Source organism: Mytilus californianus, unplaced genomic scaffold (assembly GCF_021869535.1).
Source record: "Mytilus californianus isolate M0D057914Y unplaced genomic scaffold, xbMytCali1.0.p SCAF_1, whole genome shotgun sequence".
NCBI lineage: Eukaryota > Metazoa > Mollusca > Bivalvia > Mytilida > Mytilidae > Mytilus > Mytilus californianus.
Window position 1 is genome coordinate 107,063,877 of NW_026262581.1, and position 16,168 is coordinate 107,080,044.

Here is a 16,168-nt window from a genome sequence, read left to right on the forward strand (position 1 = left end):
AAATTTCTCACGTCAAACAAAAACCTGTAAAGGGCCCCTTTACTACTTTGCCTATACGGAAACAGCTATAAATATTTTACATATGGGTCATTGAAAAATTTATTTATAGATCGATAACATTCTATTTTATAATTCTTATGTCATGGAGACAAAAGGAAGCGCGGGAAACAACACATAAAATCAGATCTATTGTTGTTTTATAATCTTTATTGAAAGAACTAAAACAATATTATATGAGACAAATATATCTTATTGAATTTAACAAGAGATATATATTTCTATTATTTAACACTGTGACACTGACATATCGAGCATAGCTCTCCATCCTTTTTCAGGGGTTTCTTGTTCTTCCGATCGTGTTTGACCCCGTAATTTCAGATTTCGGATATCAACTGCATACTGTTATCGCGATCTAAAATTAGCAATGTAAGTAACCGAAATCCATTCTAAAGAATGGTTACTCTTCAAAACCTTATGAATAGGGAAGTGAAGTTTTTTTTCTTCAAAATTCGGTTTGGTCAAAGCAATGACGTATATTGTTAGTTTAATATACATCCTTGGTCAAAAAAAGTTATCCGAACTTGGCTATAGTTCCACAACTTCAGACAACAGTGTCATTGGACTTGTTAGTTTTTTTTTTATGCCCCGGCTGTAGCGGTGGGGGCATTAAGTTTTACCCTTGTCCGTCTGTACGTACGTACGTCTCAAAATTGGTTTCCGTTCTCTAACTTGAGTTTGCCTCAACCAAATGTTATGAAACTTATATACACAATGCTTATTACCACAAAACACAGATCAAGTTTGAAATTTGGTGGCGTCACTTTAACTGTTCTAGAGTTATGCCCCGTTATAAATGGAAAAATTGGGGTTTTATTCATTAAAAAGGGGGGATTTTCCAGTTTTCGGACAATAACTCAAAAAAAATTTCACCAATTTGCATGAAACTTTTGTGAATTGTTCATATCTATTGACGTGAGCTCCCTTTTGTTTTTTTTATAGATTTTGGATTTACTGTTTTCTGAGTTTTGGGGATTTATTCATTAAAAAAGGGGGGATTTTCCAGTTTTCAGACAATAACTCAAAAACAATTTCACCAATTTGCAAGAAACTTTGATGAATTGTTTATTTCTAACGACATGAGCTCCCTTTCGATTTTTATAAATTTCAGACTAAACGTTTCCGATTTATGGGGTTTTATTCATTACAAAAAGGGGGATTTTCCAGTTTTCGGACAATAACTCAAAAATGCTTTCAGCATTTTTTTATGAAACTTTGATAAATTGTTTATATTTATATTTGTAAGCTCCCTTTTGATTTTTATAAATTTTCGATTTTACGTTTCTGAGTTATAAGATTTTAATTGTTTATAGTCTGACAACAGATTTACTTAGTATTGCGCAACAGCACAGTGTATTGCACAACAGCAAGAAATCTTTCATATAACCAATTTCAAGTTCTTTGACTACATTTATTCAGAAACCTATAATATATCAAATATTTAATTACATTCCAAATTCAGACCTGTATCAAGCTTGAATATTGTGTCCATTTTTGCCCCAACTGTTCAGGGTTGGACCTCTGCGGGCGTATCCAGCTGCACTCAGCAAAGCAGTTTATTAAAATTGGAGTTATCTTCCTTTGTCAATGATTATAGTTGAGTCAACTACAATCAATGCTTTATACAATGCAATGTTTAATTTTGACTACCACTGATAAAACACAGATCAAGTTGAATTTGGGTAGTGTCACTTTAACCATTATTGAGTTATGCCCATTTATAAATCGAAAGATTGCAAAATTTTTAGTTTCCATTCTGTGACTTGAGTTTGCCCCAACCAAACATTATGAAACCTATACACAATATTCATTACCACAAAACTAAGATCAAGTACAAATATTTTGTTTCTGTTTTCTAACTTTAGTTTGCCTCAACCAAATGTTATGAAACTTGTATACAATTGCTTATTACTACATAATACAGATTAAGTACGAAATTTGATGGCAACACTTTTACCATTCTTGAGTTATGTTCCTTTATAAACATAAAAATTGCTGAATTTTTCGCTCGTTCTTTAACTTTAGTTTGTCTCATCCAAATGATATAAAACTTATACACAACCGTTCTAGAGTTATGCGTGTTTACAAATAGAAAAATTGCTGAATTTTTAGTTTCTGTTCTTTACTTAAGTTAGCCTCAACCAAATGTTATGAGACTTACACACAATGCTTATTACCACAAAACTCAGATCAAGTTCAAATTTTTACCGTTCTTCAGTTATGTCCTTTTATAACTATATGATATGCAAGCGGGGGCATCATTTGTGTCCACATGTGGACACTATCCACATTTATTTGTTCATAGAAAGGAAGAATAGCATAAATTTTGTACTGTAGAACTTACGTCAACCAAACTCAGTGTTCTCCCCAGGCCAATATAATATTGGAGAGTGGTCCTTAGACCTATCAGTCTTAGAACTGTCCTTTATTTCTGGCCCATGGTGCTATAATTTTCGGTCAAAAAATCGCTAAATCACCTTTTCATAAATTCCCATTATAGATGCATTTGCTTTCTTCAATTATTCAATGGAGACATGCTTACGCTTACATATACTTACATCTTCTCAGACATTGATACTTTAAAAAGGATTTTTGTTTTTGAGTAACTTAAAACCTGGTATCAGTTTTTGAAAACAAATGGTATAGTTGATGAGAAAAGTGTGTATGATAACACAGTATAAAAAAAGTGTTGATACTTGAGATTTTTTATACAACCACAAAACAATTGCCACCGTATAATGGTATGGTGATGTCATATTCCGAAGACATTTGGTTTCCAGACAATAACTTGAGTATAAGTGTATGGATCTCTATGAAATTGTAGCACATGGTGCCATACCACAAAAGAAAGGTTGGGATTGATATTGGGGGTTATGGCCCTAACCGTTTACGAATTAGGGGCCAAAAACAAGCATTTTATAGAACTTTGTATAAATTGCTCATTTCTTGACCAATTTCAATGGGGTTCTTTAATATGCTGAATCAAATTATTTTTGTCACCGTTTTAAAGTTGGTCCAAATTGGGGTCCAAAATTAAGTTTTGTTTGAATTGAAGTCAAACATTGAATTCTTGGGGTTTTTATAAGTTCGTTTACGAGACGTATGATGGTATACCGTTGTCTGTCCGTCCATTGTCAACATGTCGGACAATAACTCATATACGCTTTAACCAATTTGCATGAAACTTTGGTGAATTATATCTATCGACGTGAGCTCCCTTTTGTTTTTTAAAAATATTAGATTTTATGTTTCCGAGTTGTGGGGTTTTATTCATTAAAAAAGGGGGATTCAAGTTTTCGGACAATAACTCAAAAACGCTTTTACCAATTTGCAAGAAACTTTGGTGAATTGTTTATATCTATTGACGTACGCTCCCTTTCGTTTTTTATAAATTTTAGATTTTACATTTCTGAGTTATGGGGTTTTATTCATTAAAAAAGGGGGATTTTCCAGTTTTCGGACAAAAACTCAAAAAAACTTTCAGCAGTTTAATGAAACTTAGGTGAACTGTTTATATAAATTTTAGATTTTACGTTTCCGAGTTATGCAATTTTATTCTTCAAAAAGGGGTGATTTTCCATTTTTCGGACAATATCTTTAAAGTGCTTTGAGCAGTTTTTCATGAAACTTTGGTGACTGGTTTATATCTATTAAGATAACCTCCCTTTAGTTTTTCATCAATTTATGATGTGACATTGAGAAGTTATTGAACTTTATTCTTTGAAAAAGCGACGGGATATCATGTGCTCATGGCGCAGCTGTTTATTTTATATGCTGAATCTAACAATGTATTAGATTTTTCAAGTTGGTCATATCGTCATCAAAAGGGTAAAAAATAAAACTTTGTTTGATTTCAACAAAAATTAAATTCTTGATGTACTTAAATATGCTGAATCTAACAGTGTATTTAAATTTTTGATATTGGACCATAATAAGTAAAAGTCTAATTTCAAATTTTTCAGTCTTTGACCACATTCATTCATTGTAAGAAACCTATGCTGTGTCAAATATTTAATCACAATCCAAATTCAGAGCTGAACCAAGCTTGAATGTAGTGTCCAATATTACTTGCCCAACTATTCAGGGTTCAACCTCTGCGGTTGTATCAAGCTGATCCCTGTGAAGCATTTTATTATAAGTTGTGATAAATAACTACCGGTAAACCAACTCTTCTACAATTTTCATCATTACTTTGCCTTGGTTTTCTATTAACTGCCCACAGCACATGCAGTGCTTTGATTATGAAAGAAAGATGTAACTCATACTGGAAATTTTCAGATTGTTATCTCAAATAGAATAAGTTTCCAAAAAAAATTTGGCTAATTAGAGCACATGTATCACCCAAATAAGTTATTAGCCAGTGAATAGGTAGCCTCAAAACACTTTTCCTGTGTAAATATCTTTTTGGGCAATGGATTAACATGACATTTTATGACTGTAAAAATTGAAGCATAGGGTCAGAAAAGGAGTAGATTCAATATGGCCCTAAAATGGCCCCTTTATATAGCTAAAATTTCAAATTAGAATTTATTAACCAATATCACAATGAATCATACCTAATACAATGACTTGATAGGAAATATTTCTTTTTGTTGAAAATTAACGTACTTGCATTCTAGTCATGATGTCATGAATAACACTCATTATGATTTTCCTAAAAAATTCAATTAAAACGGGTAAATTTCCATTGTATTTTTGGACTGGAAACATAGAGAGCATATGCGTTGACAAAAAGATCTCTTAACATGTCTCAGTCTGACTTGTATATTTAGTTTGTGGACGACTGCACTCTATGTATCTATTTTGAAATGAGGACAATTTTGTTAATTAAGCAATAATCTCTATTTTTGACCTATTTGGGATGTAAAAATCAATGCTTTAAAATAAAACTTTGATAAAAATAGTTCTATCTAATTTCTCGCATGTCTTTTCATCAACTTAACATTTTTGTCGAGCTTGCGACTTTTGTCGCAGAAAGCTCGACATAGGGATAGTGATCCGGCGGCGGCGTTAGCTAACTTCTTAAAAGCTTTATATTTTAGAAGCTAGAAGACCTGGATGCTTCCTACTTTGTATATAAATGCCTTATGTTACGAAGTTTCCGTCTATCATATTACCATTGTCCTTGACCTCATTTTCATGGTTCAGTGACTACTTGAAAAAAAAGTCAACATTTTTTGTAATGTTAATTTCTTTCTTAATATGAGTAATAGGATAACTATATTTAGTATATGCGTACCTTGCAAGGTCCTCATGCCCGTCAGACAATTTTCATTTGACCTCGACCTCATTTAATGGATCAGTGAACAAGGTTAAGTTTTCGTGGTCAAGTCCATACATCAGATACTATAAGCAGTAGGTCTACTATATTTAGTATATGGAATGATTGTAAGGTGTACATGTCAAACTGGTAGGTGTCATCTGACCTTGACCTCATTTTTATGGTTCAGTGGTCAAAGTTAAGTTTTTGAGTTTTGGTCTTTTTTTCTAATACTATATGCAATAGGTCAACTATATTTGGTGTATGGAAATATTTTGATGTACATGTCAGTCTCGCAGGTTTTATTTGATCTTGACCTCATTTTCACGGTTCATTTCTCAGTGTTAAGTTTTTGTGTTTCGGTCTGTTTTTATTCAACTATAAGCAATAGATCAACTATATTTGTTGTATGGAAGGATTGTAGGGTGTATATGTCTGTCTGGCAGGTATCATCTGACCTTGATCTCATTTTCATGGTTCATTGGTCAATGTTAAGTTTTCTTGTTTAAGTCTTTCTTAGAAACTATAATTAATAGGTCAAATATGTTTGGTTTATTGAATGATTGTAAGGTGTACATGTATTTCTGGTTTATCTGACCTCATTTTCTTGGATCATGTTAAGTTTATGTGTTACTTGTAGTAAAGCTTTATATTAAGGACTATCAACATAAAATGAATGGTTAGTAAGGATGGCGAGACATTTCAGCGTGTGCACTCTTGTTTATCTTGAAAAAATTGATCTTAATAATCTAGGTCAAATATGGCTCTTACTGAACTTACTCCTTAAATCATGTAATTTCGGTCATTTTTCGAGAACTTGAAAGTCAGGGTTATTTTTTTTTTACTTCAAATTTATACCACAGGTCACCATATAAACAAACCTGTGTCTGCTGTTTTGCAGCCTAAAACTACCGGCAATTTCTTGTCTCTTTTTTTTTTTGTAAAATTATTTTAGAATGATATGTGGCATAAAACAGTTTAAAATTCGAATTATTTTAATTGCTTAGAATTGAAAATTACTTAGGATTATGAGAAATGAAGTGTAAACCATAACTTTCAAGTTGATTATAAATTCCAAATTAATTCTGATTTACGATATGGGGTTGTTTTTGACAATTTCAAATGGCAGTAAATGCATTTTTGTCGAGCCTGCGACTTTTGTCGCAGAAAGCTCGACATAGGGATAGCGATCCGGCGGCGGCGGTGGCGGCGGCGTTAGCTAACTTCTTAAAAGCTTTATATTTTAGAAGATGGAAGACCTGGATGCTTCATACTTTGTATATGGATGCCTCATGTTACGAAGTTTCCGTCAGTCACATGTCCAATGTCCTTGACCTCATTTTCATGGTTCAGTGACTACTTGAAAAAAAAGTTCAGAATTTTTGTAATGTTAAATTCTCTCTTATTATAAGTAATAGGATAACTATATTTGGTATGTGCGTACCTTGCAAGGTCCTCATGCCCGTCAGACAGTTTTCACTTGACCTCGACCTCATTTCATGGATCAGTGAACAAGGTTAAGTTTTCGTGGTCAAGTCCATATCTCAGATACTATAAGCAATAGGTCTAGTATATTCGGTGTATGGAAGGACTGTAAGGTGTACATGTCCAACTGGCAGGTGTCATCTGACCTTGACCTCATTTTCATGGTTCAGTGGTTATAGTTAAGTTTTTGTGTTTTGGTCTGTTTTTCTTATACTGTATGCAATAGGTCTACTATATTTGGTGTATGGAATGATTGTAAGGTGTACATGTCTAGCTGGCAGGTGTCATCTGACCTTGACCTCATTTTCATGGTTCAGTGGTCAAAGTTAAGTTTTTGAGTTTTGGTCTTTTTTCTAATACTGCATGCAATAGGTCAGCTATATTTGGTGTATGGAATGATTGTAAGGTGTACATGTCTAGCTGACAGGTGTCATATTACCTTGACCTCATTTTCATGGTTCAGTGGTCAAAGTTAAGTTTTTGAGTTTTGGTCTTTTTTTCTAATACTATATGCAATAGTTCAACTATATTTGGTGTATGGAAATATTTTATGATCTATATGTCAGTCACGCAGGTTTTATTTGACCTTGACCTCATTTTCAAGGTTCATTGCTCAGTGTTAAGTTTTTGTGTTTTCGTCTGTTTTTCTTAAACTATAAGCAATAGGTCAACTATATTTGTTGTATGGAAGAATTGTTAGCTGTACATGCCTGCCTAGCATGGTTCATCTGATCTGACCTCATTTTCATGGTTCATTGGTCAATGTTTAGTTTACTTGGTTAATGTTAAGTTTATGTGACAGTTGTAATAAAGCTTTATATTTAGGACTATCAACATAATATCAATGATTAGTAAAGAAGGCGAGACATTTCAGCGTGTGCACTCTTGTTAAATTTAGACTTGTAAAATGTTTTTAAATATGATTGACAATTTTTTACACTCGTGTAATTTAGAAGGTAAAAGTTTTGGCTTAAGGTAGTTGACCATGAAGTTGTGGTCTTAACAACTTGAAACTTAGTACACATGTTCATTATTTGAAATATTTAAGTAAATAATACATACCAAATAAAGGTTTTGACCCATCTGGTTCAATGGACATTGAAATGTGAAAGTATGAGCTGGGCAGTGTGTCCAATAGATACATGTTCTTGTTTAATTTTCAGATGGTACCAAAGAATTATAAAATACACTGCCATTGCTTCACTGGGAACTATGAATCTGCTAAGAAATGGATGGATATGTTTCCTAATCTATTTATAGGACTTACACCACTTGTTACTTATAAATCAGCTACCTCTACACATGAAGTAGCCAGATTTATACCGTTGGAACGCTTGTTATTGGAGACAGATGCTCCATACTTTATTCCTAGAAAGGTATGGAAAATTTTTTATTTCTTGTTTAAAAATGTATACCTAAATCTTTGTATTGGCTGACTTGTTTATATTTATAAGAAGTTTCTTCATATTTCGTTAAAGTGAAAACAAAAATATCTAACCATTCACCTTGATAGTTTTGTGGTAAAGTTCTTTCATGGCTACAGGAGGTTTTGGGTTCAATTCTCTTCTGGGTTATACAAAAGACTTTAAAATTAGTATTTTTTATACTGATAAGAACAGAATATAGCAGTCAGTATCATCATCATCAACACCTAATTTTAAGTTTTCTTGTTAGTCCATTTCTAGCTAAGTTCTTACAATACATTATTGACAGTTGCAACAGCATCCAGTCATCTCAATTTTATGCTGTATGAATATACCCCTTTCAGTCCTGCTCCATTGACTTCAATAATTATAGGTTAAGCTAACTGATTTGATGTGTTTATAAAGAAGTATTATAATACACTATTGATATTTTGGTATACTGTTGCTAAGAATCCATGCACATCAGTGTTTGAGAGGAAATAAGGCTTTCTCCCTCATTCATGCTTCAGTGACTGAATTTAATGCAACCGCAAAAATTTGCGGCTGTATAATGGTATGGTGATGTCGTTGTCCGAAGACATTTGGTTTGCAGACAATAACTTGAGTATAAGTGTATAGATCTCTATGAAATTGTACCACAAGGTTCCATACCACAAAAGGAAGGTTGGGATTGATTTTTGGGGTTATAGCCTGGATTTATATAAACATCAAGATAGTTTGTTACATGTTATATTAGCTATGTTCTGTTCGACATTCTATATTTTTATATCCATACCGACCATATGTTCAGAAATTATTGTTATGTTAACTAACAATTTTTTGTGCTCGACTTTTGGATGTAATTTTTTGGAAAAATGAGGTGAAATGCTTTTTTTTTATTTGATCCCATTATAGATAAAGGTCAAGGGTTTCAGAACAGGTTTCACTCAAATGGATTGAAATTTTACTTTGAACCAAATTTTGGGAACAGTTGTGACATTTTCATCCCCTTTTTTTGCAATATTTTATATCAATTAAATGGAGATTGTTGCCATAGTTACACCAAAAAGAGATTATATTTCACCATTTATCTATTATAAATCAAATTGATGAAAGACGCTCATTCCATACATATGCCTGTATATGACACAAACAGTCAGCTTAATTTGTTGGAAATCAAGGGAAAGAAGGTGGTAAAAAATTATGAGTGTCAATTTTAATATTTATTACTAACTGTGTATTGTTGGGTTTTTTTTGTCTCACCTGTGACATGCGAGACATAGGTATTACTATCCGCCGGCAGTATCGATAAATTATTTGTATAAAGCTTTATATTTCACAATGTAGAAGACCTGGATGCTTCATACCTTGTATGCAGATACCTTATGTTACGGAGTTTCTGCCTGTCATATGTCCATTGTCCTTGACCTCATTTTCATGGTTCAGCGACTGCTTGAAAAAAAAAGTGTTTTTGTCATGTGAATTTCTCACTTATTATGAGTAGTAGGATAACTATATTTGGTATATGGGTTCCTTGCAACACCTACATGTCCATCAGAGAGGGTTCACCTGACCTCGACATCATTTTTTTATGGATCAGTGATCATGGTTCAAGTTATGAGATTAGGTTGGTTTCTCAGATACTATAAGCAGTAGGTCAACTAAATGTGGTGTACATGTATGGAATGATTGTAAGGGGTACATGTCAGTCTATCAGGTTTCAACTGACCTGGACCTCATTTTCATGGTTCATTGGTCAATGGTAAGTTTTTATACGACCGCAAAAATTAAAAAATTTTTGGTCGTATATTGGTATGACGTTGGCGTCGTCGTCCGGCGTCGTCCGAAGACACATTGGATTTCGCACTCTAACTTTAGTTTAAGTGAATGGATCTCCATGAAATTTAATCATAAGGTTCAATACCACAAAAGGAAGGTTGGGATTGACTTTGTGGGTTATGGTACTAACAGTTAAGGAATTAGGGGCCAAAAAGGGGCCAAAAATAAGCATTTTTGTAACTTCCAGACAATAACTTGTGTGTAAGTGTATGGATCTCTCTGACATTGTACCACAAGGTTCCATATCACAAAGGGAAGGCTGTAATTGATTTTGGGGGTAAATGCCTCAAAATTGTAGGAATTAGGGGCCAAAAAAGGGGCAAAAAAACAAGCAGTTTTCTAGTTTCATGACAATTACTTGTGTGTAAGTGTTTGGATATTTCTGAAATTGTACTACAAGGTTCCATATCTCAAAGGGAAAGCTGGAATTGAGTTTGGGGGTAATTGCCCGAAACGTTTAGGAATTGGGGGCCAAAAAGGGGCCAAAAATAAGCATTTTTCTAGTTTCCAGACAATAACTTGTGTTCAAGTGTATGGATCTCTCTGAAATTGTACTGCAAGGTACCATACCACAAAGGGAAGGCTGGGATTGAGTTTGGGGGTGATGAATCATAAGGGGGTTCAAAAAATTTGGGGGGGGGGGGATTTTTTTTTTTTCTTTTTTTCCTTTTTTTTTTCTTTTAAAATTTTCCATTTTAAGTTGGTTATTTCTGATTTATATTTAAAAGCAAATAATAATGATATGGTAGGAGATACACACCAAACAGGATGTGTAAATTATTATATTATAAGTATTGTGCAATAGCAAGAAATTTTCAATTGCACAGTATTGCACAATAGCAAGAAATCTTCAATTGCACAGTATTGCGCAATAGCAAGAAATCTTCAATTGCACAGTATTGCGCAATAGCAAGAAATATCCAATAGCACAATATTGCGCAATAGCAAGAAATTGTCAATTGTACAGTATTGCGCAATAGCAAGAAATGTTCAATTGCACAGTATTGTGCAACAGAAGATACTTCGTATAAATTGCTTATTTCTTGATCAATTTCAATGGGGTTTTATTCTTGAATTTTTGGGGTTCTTTAATATGCTGAATCTAACCGTGTATTAAGTTTTTGGATTTTGGGCCCCGTTTTTAAATTAGTCCACATTGAGGTCCAAAGGGTCCAAAATTTAACTTTGTTTGATTTCATCAAAAATTGAATTATTGGGGTTCTTTGATATGCCAAATCTAACCATGTATTTAGATTCTTAATTTTTGGTTCCGTTTTCAAATTGGTCTACATTAAGGTCCAAAGGGTCCAAAATTAAACTTAGTTTGATTTTAACAAAAATTGAATTTTTAGGGTTCTTTGATATGCTGAATCTAAACATGTATTTAGATTTTTGATTATGGGTCCAGTTTTCAAGTTGGTCCAAATCGGGGTCCAAAATTAAACTTTGTTTGATTTCAACAAAAATTGAATATATGGGGTTCTTTGATATGCTGAATCTAACCATGTATTTAGATTTTTGATTTTTGGGCCCTGTTATCAAATTTGTCCACATTGAGGTCAAAAGGGTCCAAAATTAAACTTTGTTTGATTTCATCAAAAATTGAATTCTTGGGGTTCTTTGATATGCTGAATCTAACCATGTATTTAGATTTTGGATATTGGACCATAATAGGTGAATGTCCAATTTAAAATTTTTAAGTTCTTTGACCACATTCATTCTGTGTCAGAAAACTATGCTGTGTCAAATATTTAATCACAATCCAAATTCAGAGCTGTATCAAGCTTGAATGTTGTGTCCATACTTGCCCCAACTGTTCAGGGTTTGACCTCTGCGGTCGTATCAAGCTGCGCCCTGCGGAGCATTTTATTGTGTTTTGGTCTGTTTTCAAGTACTACAAGCATGATAAGCTAAAGGTCAACTATATTTGGTGTATGGAATGAATGTACGGTGTACATGTCGGTCTAATCAGTATCATCTGACCTTGACCTCATTTTCATGGTTCATTGGTCAAAGTTAGGTTTTGGTGTTTTGGTCGGTTTTCATATAAATAGCAATAGGTCAGCTATGTTTGATGTAAGGAATAATTGTAAGGTGTACATGTCTGTCTGGCAGGTATTTTTCTGACCTTGACCACATTTTTATGGTTCATTGGTCAATGATAAGTTTTCATGATTTTGTCAGTTTATCAGATACTAAAAGCAACAGGTTAACTATATTTGGTGTATGGAATGATTGTAAGGTGTACATGTCTGTCTGGACTGGTTCATCTGACCATGACCTCATTATCATAGAACATTGATAATATTAAATTTATGTGATACTTGTAGTAAGACCTTCATATTACAGACTTTCAACATAAATTCAATGATAAGTAAAACAGGCGAGGCATTTCAGCATGTGCACTTTGGTGTTTTTATACGACCGCAAAAAAATTTTTGTGGTCGTATATTGGTATGACGTTGGCGTCGTCCGAAAGACACATTGGTTTTCGCACTCTAACTTTAGTTTAAGTGAATGGATCTCTATGAAATTTTACCACAAGGTTCAATACCACAAAAGGAAGGTTGGGATTGATTTTGGGGGTTATGGTACCAACAGTAAAGGAATTGGGGGCCAAAAAGGGGCCAAAAATAAGCATTTTTGTAACTTCCAGACATAACTTGTGTGTTAGTGTATGGATCTCTCTGACATTGTACAGGTTCCATATTACAAAAGGAATGCTGGGATTGATTTTGGGGGTAATTGCCTCAAAATTTTAGGAATGGGGGGCCAAAAAAGGGGCAAAAAACAAGCATTTTTCTAGTTTCATGACAATAACTTGTGTGTAAGTGTATGGATCTTTCTGAAATTGTATTACAAGGTTCCATATCACAAAGGGAAAGCTGGAATTGAGTTTGGGGGTAATTGCCGAAACGTTTAGGAATTGGGGGCCAAAAAGGGGCCAAAAATGAGCATTTTTCTAGTTTCCAGACAATAACTTGTGTTCAAGTTTATGGATCTCTCTGAAATTGTACTGCAAGTTACCATACCACAAAGGGAAGGCTGGGATTGATGATGGGGGTAATTGCCTCAATATTTTAGGAATTAGGGGTCAAAAAGGGGCAAAAAACAAGCATTTTTCTAGTTTCAGGACAATAACTTGTGTGTAAGTGTATGGATCTTTATGAAATTGTTCTACAAGGTTCCATATCACAAAGGGAAAGCTGGGTTTGAGTTTGGGGGTAATTGCCCTAAACGTTTAGGAATTTGGGGCCAAAAAACAAGCATTTTTCTAGTTTCCAGACAATAACTTGTGTTCAAGTGTATGGATCTCTCTGAAATTGTACTGCAGGTACCATACCACAAAGGGAAGGCTGGGATTGAGTTTGGGGGTGATGAATCATAAGGGGGTTCAAAAAATTTGGGGGGGGGGGATTTTTTTTTCTTTTAAAATTTTCCATTTTAAATTGGTTATTTCTGATTTATATATAAAAGCAAATAATAATGATATGGTTTGAATAGGTAAATTAAAAATTTTTAAGTTCTTAGACCACATTCATTCTGTGTCAGAAACCTGTGCTGTGTCAAATATTTAATCACAATCCAAATTCAGTGCTGTATCAAGCTTGAATGTTGTGTCCATACTTGCCCCAACTGTTCAGGGTTCGACCTCTGCGGTCGTATCAAGCTGTGCCCAGCGGAGCATTTTATTTTTTTCAGTAGTCAGGCTTTTACAATCCTTGTACATCAGCAAAGGCTTCAATTTTTATAGATGATTGTTTATAATTACAGTGTCCACGAAAAGAATTTCCACATTCACATCCGGGTATGGCTATAACAGTGGCAGAAGAAGTTTCATACATTAAAAGATGTCCAATATCAGAAGTTCTTTACAGTTGTAGACAGAATACAAAATTGATGTACGGAATATGACAAAATAAACAGCTGTTTTGATAATATGTAAGCAGATGAAAAGTAACTAGTGGAACAGTAATCTTATCTAGTTACTGTGGTCAGTTTGGTTGTTATACTGTACATAGAAAATCAACACAGTCATATTTTCAGAGCATTTGGTCTTTAAACAAAATAACATTGAAGTATTAGTCTGTTATATAATTTTTTAATTTTTTTACTTGTTGTTATACGAACGCAAAAAAATTTTTGTGGTCGTATATTGGTATGACGTTGGCGTCGTCGTCGTCCGAAGACGCATTAGTTTTTGCACTCTAACTTTAGTTTAAGTGAATGGATCTCTATGAAATTTTACCATAAGGTTCAATACCACAAAAGGAAGGTGGGGATTGATTTTGGGGGTTATGGTACCAACAGTTAAGGAATTAGGGGCCAAAAAGGGGCCAAAAATAAGCATTTTCTAGATTCCAGACAATAACTGTGGAACGGTGTATGGATCTCTCTGAAATTATACTACAAGTTTCCATACCACAAAGGGATGGTTAGGATTTGCTTTGGGGGGTTATTGCTCAAACCGTTTAAGAATTAGGGGCAAAAAAGGGGGAAAAACAAGGTTGTCCTCATTAATGGACAAATACTTTAGTACAAAACATAATTTAAAGCAGTGTAAGGGAGATAAATCAAATACATCATTGAAATTATCTCCCTTACACTGCTTTAAAATTATGTATAAAGTAATGGTTAATGAACAATTAAGATAATTTAAAACAGTGTAAGGGAGGTAATCCAAATACAACGTTTTGGTTACTTCCCTTACACTGCTTTTAAATTATGTTTAAAGAAATGCATATTTATAAAGGAAGACCAGTATGGCGCATTAGATTTGTAAAATCTTTGACCACATTTATTTATTTGTTATACCGAATCTAACCGTGTATTTAGATTTTTAATTTTGGGTCCAGTTTTCAAATTGGTCTACATTAAGGTCCAAAGGGTCCAAAATTAAACTTTGTTTGATTTTAACAAAAATTGAATATATGGGGTTCTTTGATATGCTGAATCTAAACATGTATTTAGATTTTTGATTTTTGGCCCAGTTTTCAAGTTGGTCCAAATTGGGGTCCAAAATTAAACTTTGTTTGATTTCAACAAAAATTGAATATATGGGGTTCTTTAATATGCTGCATCTAACCATGTATTTAGATTTTTTATTTGTGGGCCCCCTATCAAATTGGTTCATATTGAGGTCAAAAGGGTCCAAAATTAAACTTTGTTTGATTTCATCAAAAATTGAATTATTTGGGTTCTTTGATATGCCAAATCTAACCGTGTTTTTAGATTTTTAATTTTGGGTCCCGTTTTTTTTAATTGGTCTACATTAAGGTCCAAAGGGTCCAAAATTAAACTTAGTTTGATTTTAACAAAAATTGAATTTTTGGAGTTCTTTGATATGCTGAATCTAAACATGTGTTTAGATTTTTGATTATGGGACCAGTTTTCAAGTTGGTCCAAGTTGGGGTCCAAAATTAAACTTTGTTTGATTTCAACAAAAATTGAATATATGGGGTTCTTTGATATGCTGAATCTAAACATGTATTTAGATTTTAGATTTTTGGCCCAGTTTTCAAGTTGGTCCAAATTGGGGTCCAAAATTAAACTGTTTGATTTCAACAAAAATTGAATATATGGGGTTCTTTGATATGCTGAATCTTACCATGTATTTAGATTTTTTATTTGTGGGCCCGCTATCAAATTGGTTCATATTGAGGTCAAAAGGGTCCAAAATTAAACTTTGTTTGATTTCATCAAAAATTGAATTATTGGGGTTCTTTGATATGCCAAAATTAACCGTGTTTTTAGATTTTTAATTTGGGTCCCGTTTTTTTTAATTGGTCTACATTAAGGTCCAAAGGGTCCAAAATTAAACTTTAGTTTGATTTTAACAAAAATTGAATTCTTGGGGTTCTTTGATATGCTGAATCTAAACATGTGTAGATTTTTTATTATGGGACCAGTTTTCAAGTTTGTCCAAGTTGGGGTCTAAAATTAAACTTTGTTTGATTTCAACAAAAATTGAATATATGGGGTTCTTTGATATGCTGAATCTAACCATGTATTTTGATTTTGGACATTGGACCATAATAGGTAAATTAAAAAAATTGAAGTTCTTAGACCACATTCTTTCTGTGTCAGAAACCTATGCTGTGTCAAATATTTAATCACAATCCAA

The 16,168-nt window shown here is 33.4% G+C and overlaps 1 protein-coding gene across 1 annotated transcript in view; it reads left to right on the forward strand.

Moving 5' to 3' along the window:
* LOC127729098 (uncharacterized) overlaps positions 1-16,168 on the forward strand; it is a 56,812-nt gene extending 40,644 nt beyond the window's left edge. The window contains exons 7-8 of the mRNA XM_052236756.1: positions 7,966-8,178; positions 13,819-16,168. Of these exons, the coding sequence (XP_052092716.1) occupies positions 7,966-8,178; positions 13,819-13,959 (354 nt within the window). The 3' untranslated portion in view covers positions 13,960-16,168. The remainder of the gene's footprint in view (positions 1-7,965; positions 8,179-13,818) is intronic.